At 42.5% G+C, this 12285-nt stretch overlaps 1 protein-coding gene across 7 annotated transcripts in view; it reads left to right on the forward strand.

Moving 5' to 3' along the window:
* TEX2 (testis expressed 2) overlaps positions 1-10615 on the forward strand; it is a 118906-nt gene extending 108291 nt beyond the window's left edge. For 6 of the 7 annotated variants that reach the window (XM_019494210.2, XM_006271217.4, XM_006271216.4 and 3 more), the window contains 4 exons: positions 4374-4499; positions 6617-6826; positions 7298-7418; positions 8499-10615. In XM_019494210.2, the coding sequence (XP_019349755.1) occupies positions 4374-4499; positions 6617-6826; positions 7298-7418; positions 8499-8621 (580 nt within the window). In that variant the 3' untranslated portion in view covers positions 8622-10615. Of the gene's footprint in view, positions 1-4373; positions 4500-6616; positions 6827-7297; positions 7419-8498 lie in introns of those variants that run through there. The other variant, XM_059732056.1, reaches the window with a different exon arrangement.
* The last annotated feature ends 1670 nt before the right edge of the window (positions 10616-12285 follow it).

The raw sequence follows: 12285 nt of genomic DNA on the forward strand, positions 1-12285 counted from the left end.
GCTAAAATTATACTAGAAAACCCTTTTAGTATTGGCAAGGCTGATCATTGCTCTTGTTCTCTAAACATGTTCTTCAAGAAGTTGGAATATTGGTGCATTGCATTGAACTCTTCTAGAGATAGGTCGGACTCCATGCACAAACCGTTAGTAACTTGCTCTGTCTACTTTCTGTGCAGTGGCAAGTGGCTTCTGTAAGTGCTCAGCATTGTTCGTTTAAGAAAGCAAAACTCAAAAAACAGACTAGAAGAACAAGAATGAAAAAAAAATAAATCTCTAAATTGCATGTCCTTGACAAGATGTGAAACATTACACAAGTAAAATATAATCCTGGGCACTTCCCTCTTGACCAAAGCCAGAGACCTCAGAAGCTTGCATTGTATAGCTGTTTAAGCCTCAAGTTCTTGCATTTATGTATGCGAACACTGAAGTGTTTTCATATTTATTCTTCCCCAGTTTCAGTCAGTTAAGAAGGCTGGATTGCATTTGAGCATAAGTATATCCAGCATTCCTTCAAACAGCAAGCTCAGAATTAGTTGCTATTGTGCAATATTTTACACCTTTGTTAAGGGCAACATCTGTTTGCTTTTCCCACATCACTTTCTTGAATCCATGATGGACTCTCTTCAGCAAAAAATTAAACTGCCTTCTATATCAGGTCACTAATCAGATTTCTGGACCCACTAATGCAATGAGATACAGCTTGACCAGTCTGCAAAGCCATTTCCAATGGATCTTTGAGGAGATGTTTGCCACAGAGTCAGGAGGGAGATTGCATTCCTCATCTGGTGTAGGATAATAGACTTCCCACCAAACATGTACAGGTGTTTGTTTCCATAGAATAACTTTGGTTGATTAGTGTTGAAGTGATGGTCCGGAAAATATTGGGGAGTGATGAATTTTTGTGGGTGATACCTTTTTATTAGGCCTTGGCGATAGATTTAGACAAGTTTTCAATTGTACTGCATTCAAAAGCTTATCTAAGTCTCACCCCATCATGCAGTTGTGGTGAGGTGGGCATGCTAGAAGGGAGGGACAGGATATAGCTGGGCAAATGAGACTAGGAGGGATTCAGTACTGACAAGTGCAGGGTGCTGCACTTGGGCAGTACGAACCAGCAGTATACCTATAGTTTGGGGAACTCTCTTCTCAAAAGCACAGTAGCAGAAAGAGATCTTAGAGTCATTATCAATTCCAAGATGAACATGGGCTGCCAATGCGAGGACATGGTAAGTAGGTCTAACCGCACTTTGTCATGCATCCACAGATGCATCACAAGCAGGGCCAAGGAGGTGATCCTCCCCCTCTATGCAACACTGGTCAGGCCACAGTTGGAGTACTGCATCCAGTTCTGGGCGCCGCACTTCAGGAGGGAGGTGGACAGCATGGAGAGGGTCCAGAGGAGGGCCACCCGCATGATCCGGGGACAGCAGGGCAGGCCCTACAAGGAGAGGCTACGGGACCTTAACCTGTTCAGCCTTCACAAGAGAAGGCTGAGAGGGGACTTGGTGGTCATCTGTAAACTTACTAGGGGGGACCAGTGGGGAATGGGAGAAGCCCTGTTCCCCCGAGCACCTCCTGGAGTAACAAGGAATAACGGCCATAAGTTTCATAGATTGTAGAGTCGGAAGGGACCACAATGGATCATCGTGTCTGATCCCCTGCCCCTGGCAGGAAAGAGGACCGAGGTCAGATGACCCCAGCCAGGTGACTGTCTAGCCTCCTCTTGAAGACCTCCAAGCTAGGTGATAGCACCACCTGTCTTGGAAGCCCATTCCAGATCCTGGCCACCCTTACTGTGAAAAATTTCTTCCTAATATCTAACCTAAATCCACTCTTGACTAGTTTACACCCGTTATTCCTAGTCACTCCCTGGAGCGCCTTAGTAAACAGTGCTTCCCCTATTCCCCGTTGACCTCCCCAATAAATTTATAGGCGGCCGCAAGATCTCCCCTCAGCCGTCTCTTCAGCCTTCACGAGAGATTCAGCTCTCTCAACCTCCCCCTGTAGGGGCTATCATGAAGGTCACTAATGCGAGTGGCCCTCCTCTGGACCCTCTCGAGATTCCCCGCGTCCCTCTTGAAGTGCGGCACCCAAAACTGGACACTACTCCAACTGCAGCCTGACCAGTGCTGCAGAGAGGGGAAGCATCACCTCCTTTGTTCTGTTAGTCATGCACCTGCTAATGCACAACAAGGTGCTATTGGCCTTGTTACACTGCCAGCTTATGTTCATCTTGGAGTCAGTTATGACTCCAAGATCCCTCTCTGCCTCCGAGCTGTTGAGAAGGACACAAGTTGTTAGAGAGTAGGTTCAGACTAGACATTAGAAGACACTACTTCCCAGTCAGAGCAGCTAGGATCTGGAACCAACTTCCAAGGGAAGTAGTGCTGGCTCCTACCCTGGGGGTCTTTAAGAGGAGGCTTGATTATTACCTAGCTGGGGTCATTTGAGCCCAGTTTTCTCTCCTGCCCAGAGCAGGGGGTTGGACTAGAAGATCTGCAAGGTCCCTTCCGACCCTGCAACTACGAAGCTATAATAAAAGAGATTGCCAACAAAAATCGTTGCTGCTTTTTGTTCATTAGCGTATCTTTTTCCCTACTGTTACTCTCCCTATGTAAAGGATGGGGAATACCAGAGTAACTATAGGCATAACTACTGTAATATTAACTAATGTAGTGCCATCAGTTGGTTACACTACTTTAAATTTTCTTGTAGATGGAGCCTTAAAGACCTTATTTCTCCTGGTGCCCTGTAGCTTTTGTAGTCATTGAGTGTTTTAATTAATTAAGGGTGTGGACAAACACGCTTACTCAGGATTAACTTGATTTCAGGGTAAAAATGGAACAAACACTATGTACAGTATGACATCACTGTATCGGCTCCTTATTGAGGAGTAAAATCAAGGGTAAATTACAGGACCCCATAATGATTGTGTTGCAAGTCCATACCCCAAATTGGGTTAAAACAGTAAAGACCTAGCATCTCAAATTAAGATATAAGGGAGTGTGGGATTGAAGTGGTGTTGCTAACGCAAATTAAAGCCCACGTTGCTTTGTCCTCACTACTGTTTTATCTCATCTATCTCACCTTAACCAACCCAAATTAAGAATATGCCTTTTTGCAATACTCTGCCATGGAAGTCGAGTATGAAATGCCACCAATTTCAGGCACAGACTTGGGTTGGTTAGAGGCTACTGGGAAATTGAGTTCAGTATACTTCAGAATTTCTATTTTAGCTTCCCTGCCCTGCTGCTTCCGCACAGTGGCAGTTGTCTTCATAGTCACTGATGTAATCAAGTACCAATCTTGGGTCATCACTCATTTTGGAGAGTACAATACAAAACACTTTCAGCCCCTGCTCTAATCCAGTGTCAATTAAAGACGAGCATGTTGTGTTTGCCATAAATGGGCATAAGTGCTTTGAGATTTGATGTCTTCTTATGAGCAGGAAGAGATGGGGCATAGGAGGTAAAGCAGTCAATAGGAGAGAGTAAACTGAACTCTGCTTTTCGACAGGATACTTTTATCTTAAACCTACTTTTGGCCCTTCAGCATGTAGGTTTCATTTTCTTGGATTCTTATAAATGCACTTATCAGCCTTAAGCTCACCATCAGTATAACTTGCACTGTTTTTACACATTACTCAGGAATCTGGTGTCTAGTGACCATCTTATTACTCGATGTAACAGGAAAACTAGATTCTGTGTTGTGCAACTCTGCTTGTGACTGAGTACAAGAGGCCTTTTATAAAAGCCAACTAAAAACACCACATGACATTTGGCACTGTGAAGTTGCTTCCAGAACCAAGCATACAACTTCTTGTCTGGGCCCCCCAGTAAAAATTTGTTGAAAGGAGTTTGGTATCATTCAGTATAGCTCTGTCTCTTCAGTACCAGGTTTCACTGTGTGTTGTCAGTTTGCTATTTTTTTAAACTAATGTTTGTCAAGAGTTTAAGAAAGAAAACTCCATCTACCCTGCATCATATCCATCCCTTTGGAGAGACACTAACACCAAGAGGAATGTGTTTGCAAACGTACTCTAAACCATCCCCCATTCTGTTCAGTGGCATGCAAAGTGGCCATGTTCTTCTCTGTCTTGCGATGTAACAGCTTCCCATACAAGATTGGATTCCGTTTTACTGAAGAAAAACAGGGTTTCTTTTCCTGTGTAAAAGAATCTGTGTGCGTTTAATATCAGGACCCTGTAAACCATGTCAGCATGCATTTTACCTTTATTTACCTCACTGGGTAACTGGGGAAAGGTGGTGGCGTTGGGTGGGGGAATATCACCTGGTCTAGTATAATTACATGAGAGCTACCCATAGGTAGTAAAGGATGTTACGTTTTGACCTGGAAATTGTGATCTCTCTTAGTTTCAGGCCAAGAGCGTATTGCCTTGCAGACAGTGATGAAGAATCCTCTAGTGCTGGGTCTTCAGAGGAGGATGATGCCCCTGAGCTGATGGGTGGAGAGAAGCAGCTGGCTCCAGGAGCAGAGGGGTAAGGTGTTTTATTTGGGTTTTTCACATGTTTACTCTACTATTGTAGTCTCTGAAATTCCACCCATGGTGATGCTGCAGCTCTTGGAAGGTCAGTGGGTTTCATTCCTGTAAAGATATAACTGAAACATGGCCATTTCTGGGGTGGAGAGTGGCAACCAAATGCTCCACGTATCAGAGGGAGAAAGGGAGATGTTGATAAATAAGTATTCATACCAGGTATTTCAGCAGAGGCTGAGTTTTGAGGTATAATCCGCAGGCCTTTGCAGAGTTGAATTATGTACTGCTCAGTTTTTTTTAATGGCTTTTTAATTTTTTTAAATAACTTTTTGAGGCAGTAAATATTACCATCCCAAATTTACAAATGTGACTGGACATAGAAACTTCCAGTAACTTGTCCATTAACTTACCTAGTGGCAAGTTAAGGATTGAATGAATAGTTTCCTGATTCCAAGCATCGTGTTTAATCCACTACCAGACCACAGCTGTGTTGCATCCCTAGCGAGCTTGAAGGACTGTCTGTCAGTCTTGTTGGGATTTGAAACTGTAGTTTCAGGGTAACTTGTGTATTTCAAAACTTGATATTTAGGGAAGTACTAAGAATTTATCATTTGATACTCAGCCTCTCCTTCATTGCCAGTTTTTCTCTTGAAAGGCTTTTAGAAAGCCTGGACTGTACAACACAGCCCCCTAGTGCTCTGTGCAGAGAGCTGAGAAGAATTTTTGTTCCTCCTCTAGGCTTGCTTCATTCCTTCCTATGGTTTCTTTTCTGATGTTTTTTTCTTTAAATCTAATTTCAGGTTTCCTATATCTATAGTAAGTTTAAAAACTTCAAAATGTCACAATTACAGTCCATAACTTCTGATTCCATAGGTCTGCTCAGCCTGGTGAGAAGTGCATGCTGAGTGAGGGGTACAGCCATCTCTGCAGCACCGGTTGCTGCTCCCACATAGCTGATGCTTAGTAGTGAACTGTAATGAATGGAGCAATGTCATTTCATATCAGCGTAGTGTCTTGCCCACTGAGTTCCTAGGGAAAAGCACTGAATGCTGGAACTGTGACGTGTTAGCTGCATGAAATGTAGAGTGGGAGGACTCATGTTACCCACTGCTGACATTTCAGGACTGTCTTTTCTCCATAAGTCTCACGGGCTACAAACTATTGCTTTCAGCAGATGATGGGGGCATTGCAGGAGTATGGAAAATGCCAGCAATTCCATCCTTATGAATTTCTTAGGGGGCTTACATCCCCAGGATTGGACACACACAGTCTTTACAATAAAGCATCTATTTTACACCATCTGTGACTGTTGGAGGGAAAAGCTCCTCTGCATACAGGGTTGTTGGTTGTAGCTGTGTTGGTTTAACACAGGCTTGTGGAAAGCAGGCACGTTCAGAGGTGGGGGGAACAGCTGCTCAACTCCTGTAACCAGCAGGGTCCTTGGAAAAACCTAGCTCCTGTGTATTGCTGTCCTGCCCGAAGTTCCCAAACAGCTTTGGTCCATTTAGCTGGTACTATGCAAAGCAAGCAGAAAAAGACTCTGTCTCAGAGAACTTAAAGTCAAAATGGCAAAGAACTTTCAAGACTTCTAGACTCAGACTTTCAGATTTAGGTACTTGGAAGCACTGATGTTTAATATAAATTTTCAAGTATTTTACTCCAATTGATTGGCAGATAGACACCAATCACTTTTTAGCAATCCAACTGATGTGTTGATCTGCTTCTTTAGATACCTAAGAACCTGTGGAAACATTCCCCCAGCACATTCCCCACACAATACAGGATTCCTCCCTAAACTGTCACAAAGACTTTGAGGGGCTTAAACTCTTATGCCCCCCCTTGAAAATTCCCTGTTATCGTTTTGGTAGTGATTTGACATTACATTTCTCAAGTGGTGGGGCTTTCTCTGTTTCCCAGTATGCTTTTGCTGCTATTCAACCTACATTTTCTTCATGTTGGTCTATTGCTTTGAAGTCCCATCAGTGGTTTTTAAACCTTTTAGCTCTTGCTGTCTCCTTCCTTCCAAGTATATGTGGACTATTCAGAGAAAAATAGCCTGAAGCTATTGATTGTCTGAGGGCATTTTGATGATGCAGTTTTCTTATGCTGTCTCTGAAGGTATGTTGGAGGACATCGGACAAGCAAAATCATGAGAATTGTGGATAAAATCACCAAGTCGAAATATTTCCAAAAAGCCACAGAGACTGAGTTCATTAAGAAGAAGATTGAAGAGGTATCTAATACTCCACTGCTGCTAACCGTTGAAGTGCAAGAATGTAAAGGAACACTAGCAATTAACATTCCACCACCACCCACCGACAGGATATGGTAAGTGCAGCACGAGGTGGAAATGCCACGTCATCTCCAACTGTTACTAATCTCCCTGACCAAAGACATTGGGGTGCACATTCTTATCTTTGTGTGGGTATTTTGGGATTGTCAGCGTTAAGGAGTGCAAGTCCTTCCTTTATCCCATTAAATGCTTTGCGATACAATATTTTTCTGGGACTTTGGGCTTATGATGGCATTAGTTGTGCTAAGGATGGCAATTAGAATTTACCAGAGTGAACTTCAGAGCCTTTTAAAATGCAAAAGAGTCCTGAGGAAATGTGACAGCCATGCAGCTAAGCTTTCTGTATTGGATTTTGAATGCAATACAAAGCAGCATGAATGATCATTTGGAATGCTGGCCTGGAGCAGCTATGAGAACTTGAATTGCATTCACACTGAGTGTGTTTAAGCATGTTCTTTAGGGAGACACAGGTATGATAACCCCTCTCCTTTGTGTACACTCTTGAGGTACGGTTTCCAAAGACCTCCTTACTTAGAGCTAAAAGCTCGGCCAAAGCTTGGTGAGCGAGAAGTGACTTTGGTTCACGTGACTGAGTGGATAGAGAAGAAACTGGAACAAGAATTTCAGGTATGCTTTCCTAACAATGTTGTTCATTTAGGCAGTTGGTCACAAGGCAAAACGGTTCTTTTTTTTGCTCTTTACCCACTTCCTAACACAGACTCATGTAGTACGTAGCCAGATTTCCATTAACCAGCGAGCACCCAGCAGTTTTTGGGTTCTGAATGGGGATTGCTGGATGCTGAGCACTTCTGAAAATCTGGCAACTAATATTGGCCTTCAAGAGAGCCCAAAGTGGGGGGGAGTGGTAGCTTCTGGGGTAGTTATGACTGGAGCTGGGTGGGAATCTTGGCAAAATTGTTTTATGGTAGGAAAGAAGGTACCATTCATTAAAACTGCAACTGCTTCTGGGAATCTGCCAGGCTCAACAAATGTTTCCTTGAGGGAGTTCTGGGGTGAGAAGCACACTTTCCAGAATAAACAATAGCTTGGGGACTAGGGCACTTGCTCAGGGTGGGGGATCTGGGTTCAAATTATTTTTGATTCAAATCAGACAGAGCAGGGATGACCTGAACCCAGGTCTCGCAGTTGGCATGTCAGTGCTCTAAGTAGGTGGTGAATGGGTCTCACTGACCTGTTTGTCTGATTTTTAATTATAACGTTGGAAGAAACTGATGCTTCCCACTCATATAGAACAGGAAAAACTATAATTTCAAACATTTGTAAATCAGAGCTAGACAGGAAGCAGTTTTCGTCTCCATGACTATAATCCTACAGAGCAGACTTTATAGACCAAAGTAATTGCCCTGAATAGTACTGTAAAGAAATTGCAGTTAGAGGTACACAAGAGAGAACAGGACAGGAAAGAAATCTGCATTTTCCAGTGGGCCCTATTTCTGGTTATGGAGTGTACAGATTCAGGCACTTCTGAAGTCCTGTGCAGCTTGGGTTCAAGCAATCAGACAGTTGAAGCTAGCAGGCCCTGCAGAGCCTGTGTATCCTAATTTGTACTAGACTGTCAGCCCCAGGGAAATGGGGAATCTATTTAAATATGCTACTTTAATTTTTTTAGTTAAACTAGTCAGGAGTCCAAAAAAGTTTGAATGAAGTATTCAGTATACCTGTTTTATTTTTATCTACATTTCCCAGAAAATCTTTGTCATGCCAAACATGGATGATGTTTATATTCCTCTAATGCACTCGGCCATGGATCCCCGCTCGTCTACTTGCCCATCAAAAGATTCAATCACGGAGGCTGCTAATCAACCATGAAATGTGAAGACTTCGCAGTTTACAGTATTACTACTTTTACTTTCATGGTTTTTTAAAACCGTGCAGTAGTTTTTGCCCTTGACTTGTGCCACACTTTTCCTCACTCCCTTTCCTTTTTTTTTAAAAATTTTTTTGAGGACTGCTTAGATCATATCTTTGCACTTCACTTGCCTGGTTACTGTTCCTGCTTACTTCAGTGATAGGAAGTTCCATTTCATCCCATGTAGCAGTTGATTTCTCTCTAACAGCTGCTGTCAGGATTTTATTATGGAGGCTAAGATGACCTTCTCTGAGGTAAGGAAACCAGAGAAACCATTGTAGGTAGACCAAGGAGCTAGATGACACAATTGCTCAGCTTGTGTTGTCACACTGTGCTAACGTATGGTTCAGCCTTGAAAGATTGTTCTGGCAGCAAAGGAACCGCATGCCAAATGACCGGAGTCTGCAGTAAGAAACACATTTATACAACTGGAAGACTTTCTCTCGCTCAGGCAGTTGGAGGTGTAGAATGAACTGTTTCATGTTCTTTCACTTCTGCAGTCAATAGCTTGTGTCAAGCAATCGAAATATGAAATGCTTTCAGGAGAAAAGAATGTAAATTGGATGTATAGGTAATATTGTGAATCAGTCTGAGGTATACATATTAACTTATTTTTTTCATGCAAATTTTGTGGGTTTTTTGGGAAGCAAGTAGCCATAAAACCAACAAACAAAAATATCTGAAGGTGGGAATTGTAAGGATTTTGTGATTGGGAAAACATTAGGCAAAGCCATGAGACCAAACCATAACAAGCCGCCTTATAGTGAGGTACAATCACCACGGTTTGTGATTTTAATTCTGAATGTTTGTTACAGAGGTGAGCATACGTGGAAATGTCTAATTCTGCATATAATGACCAGAAATCTTTAGTTACCTTACTTGTGTATGGAGTCTCTAGAGACAATGAAAAACTTTCTGGCAGGAGAATTTCTGTTGCTGAATTTCCCCATCACACCAGTGTTTACAATGGAAAAGCATGGGCTCAAATTCTGACTTGTTACAGCCCTGCAGCTGAAGTGAGTTCACTTGATGGCTGTGAGGATTATCTCTGTTGTTGAGGGCAGACTTTGATCCCTATGCATTTGTTTCTCAAAGTTTTGTAGGTGACATAGGAATTAAGGTATTTGCAGTTACTCAAGCTGATCAGAAGCTGGTTATATTTAAGGACTATTTCTGCTAATTAATGGCCAAAACTAAGGAAAAAAAACTGCCTTTTTATTTATATTCTGTATGGAGACTCAAGACTAAATATACACATTAACTATTTGATCACTACATATCCAATGTTTAACATCTGTGACTTTTTCCCCTGATACTCAGTGTTGCCAACTGCTCATGTATTTGTCAGAGAATGTAAATTTAGTTTACAAAGGTGAGTTGTTTTTAGCTCCTCTTGTAATAGCATATTTTTTTTCTTTTAAAATGTAAATTAAAAAAATTTTTTGTATATTGTGTTCAGTCACAGCTGATGTAGATCAAAATTACCTTGTGTAACTTTTGATGATTTACCATCTCTAAATGATGCTATTATAGTGAAGTTTTTTAAACAGCACCTTGCCTGAAACGTAATAAAGAAAATTAGCATTTAATATATTTGAAAATCAATTCTATATTTGAACACCTATTTTTGGTTACATTTAATTGCAATATTAGCGGCTTATATTTGTTAGCTGACCTCCTGTTTGACCATTCCAGTCTGTGTAGATTGTTCTGATTTTTGCTTTCATCATGTAGGCATTATTTGCCTTTCATGATGTCTGCATGTCTTGTGCACAGGTCTTTTTATATGATTTGATTTCTATGTGCAATAACTTTAATTCAAAGGACTAGATGCACTAATGTGTAAACATACGGATTACACAAAATGTCACATTGCACTTCATAATCAAACTGTGGGTAACTACAATCGGCTTGCTTTGTTTTATGAAATAAATTTATCCCATGTCAGACAATATATGTAGCTTCTAAGTTTTATTTCTGAACTTGCTTGGCCAATTATTTTTTTTCCTGTGTGCCCTCCCCCTCCCCCTTGTAGTTTGGAAACTCTCTGAAGGACACTTTTATACCCTACCCCTTTCCTGGAGTTCACTTATTCAGCTTGTGCAATGAGACTCTGAACAGTGGGTTAAGAGATGCACCATTTAGCTTTGAAAATGAAAGCTTGTTTGCTGCTGTAGTGGATGTTTACAACTTAAATATAATTTATCAGGAGTATGATTTGTAGCAGTGGTGCTCAACCTTCTGCCCTGTGGGCTGGATAAGTGGCCTGAGGTCCAGCCATAGGCTGCATCCAGTACAGCATCAGCATACTGGGCTGGACCAAGGAAACACCATGTATCCATCGGGGTCTGTGAAGGCAGTTTCCCTTAAGTGTTCTTGGGGATAACTGTTCTTCTGGTGATTTAGTACCCACCAAGGTGTTGGGGCTTAATGCCCACTTTATGGAAATGGGAGGCTCCTCCGTAGCTTGCTTCTGCAGCCATATGGCCAAGAGCAGGCAAAAATTGGGGGTATCCAAACCCCAAGCCTCCAGGCTTGGGCCTACACGTAGGATGCCTGCCAAAAGGCTTTGGAAATATCTGAAGCCCCTAGTGGGGGGTAGAGGATGTTTGCTGGTTGTGGACTGACTCATGGATTTGGCTGTTTTGACTTGGAACATGAAAAACGTCTAAAAAAAGAAGTGTGACTGCTTGCCATATCTGCCCTGTAGCTGATTCATGAGTGTGACCCTGTGTGCTGCTGTGATCTGGTGCTTGGAGCTGTATCACCTAGCTCATAGGGCTCTACACAGGGATGGCAACTTTGGTAGTGGGCAGTGGTGATGGCAAAATGCTGCCTCTCCTGCCCTCCCCCTCATGTCACATTTCTGGGTCTGGGGGGGTGGTCCCTGCAAGCTGGTTTCAACTCACAGGCTGGAAATTGAGCACTCCTGATTTTAAAGAGTTAAAACTTCCATATAGCTAAAGGGGCACTGCTTATATTTGAAATAAACTTAGGGGTGGAAACTATCAAAAAAATTGTTAAATAATAGTTTGCTGTAGAGCAGGGCAAGCAACCTTTCCTGGTTCTGAGCTGGCATGACCTATCCACCCACCTTAGACTAGGGGTAAGTGTTTGTCCCGGCACAGATGCAGGGAGAGGGCTGTGTCCATACATGTGGGCTAGATTCAGCCTGCAGGTTGCTGACCCCTTTAGTTCAAATGTAGCAGTATGTCCTAGAGCAACATAATTTAGGGCTACGGTCAATGAAAGACTTGAGCCCCTGTAAACAATTCCCTGCTTACCCTTGTCTGTGGGACCTTACCTAGTAGGCATTTTCTGGGTCTGGGGGGAGTCCCTGCAACCTGGGCACTGTCTGGGGTGGGTTGCTAGAAAATGTCCAAATATTCTTGGAGTAAAAAAGGTGAGCATCCTAGCCTGCTGTGTTTAGGAGACAAGCTGCAATACTGGTATTGCTTGTTTGCTAGATATTCAGCATGCTGGCTCCTGCCTCTCCAGGAGTCATCCTCCCCAGCCACGGTATACCAAGCATATTGCTTGGAGTAGTGTATGTACATCTGCATAACAGTGAAGGGAGGACCTAATTGCAGCCAGACAGAAGACATTTTGGTCTGCCTTGAGGTT

Source organism: Alligator mississippiensis, chromosome 8 (assembly GCF_030867095.1).
Source record: "Alligator mississippiensis isolate rAllMis1 chromosome 8, rAllMis1, whole genome shotgun sequence".
NCBI classification, from domain to species: Eukaryota; Metazoa; Chordata; order Crocodylia; family Alligatoridae; genus Alligator; species Alligator mississippiensis.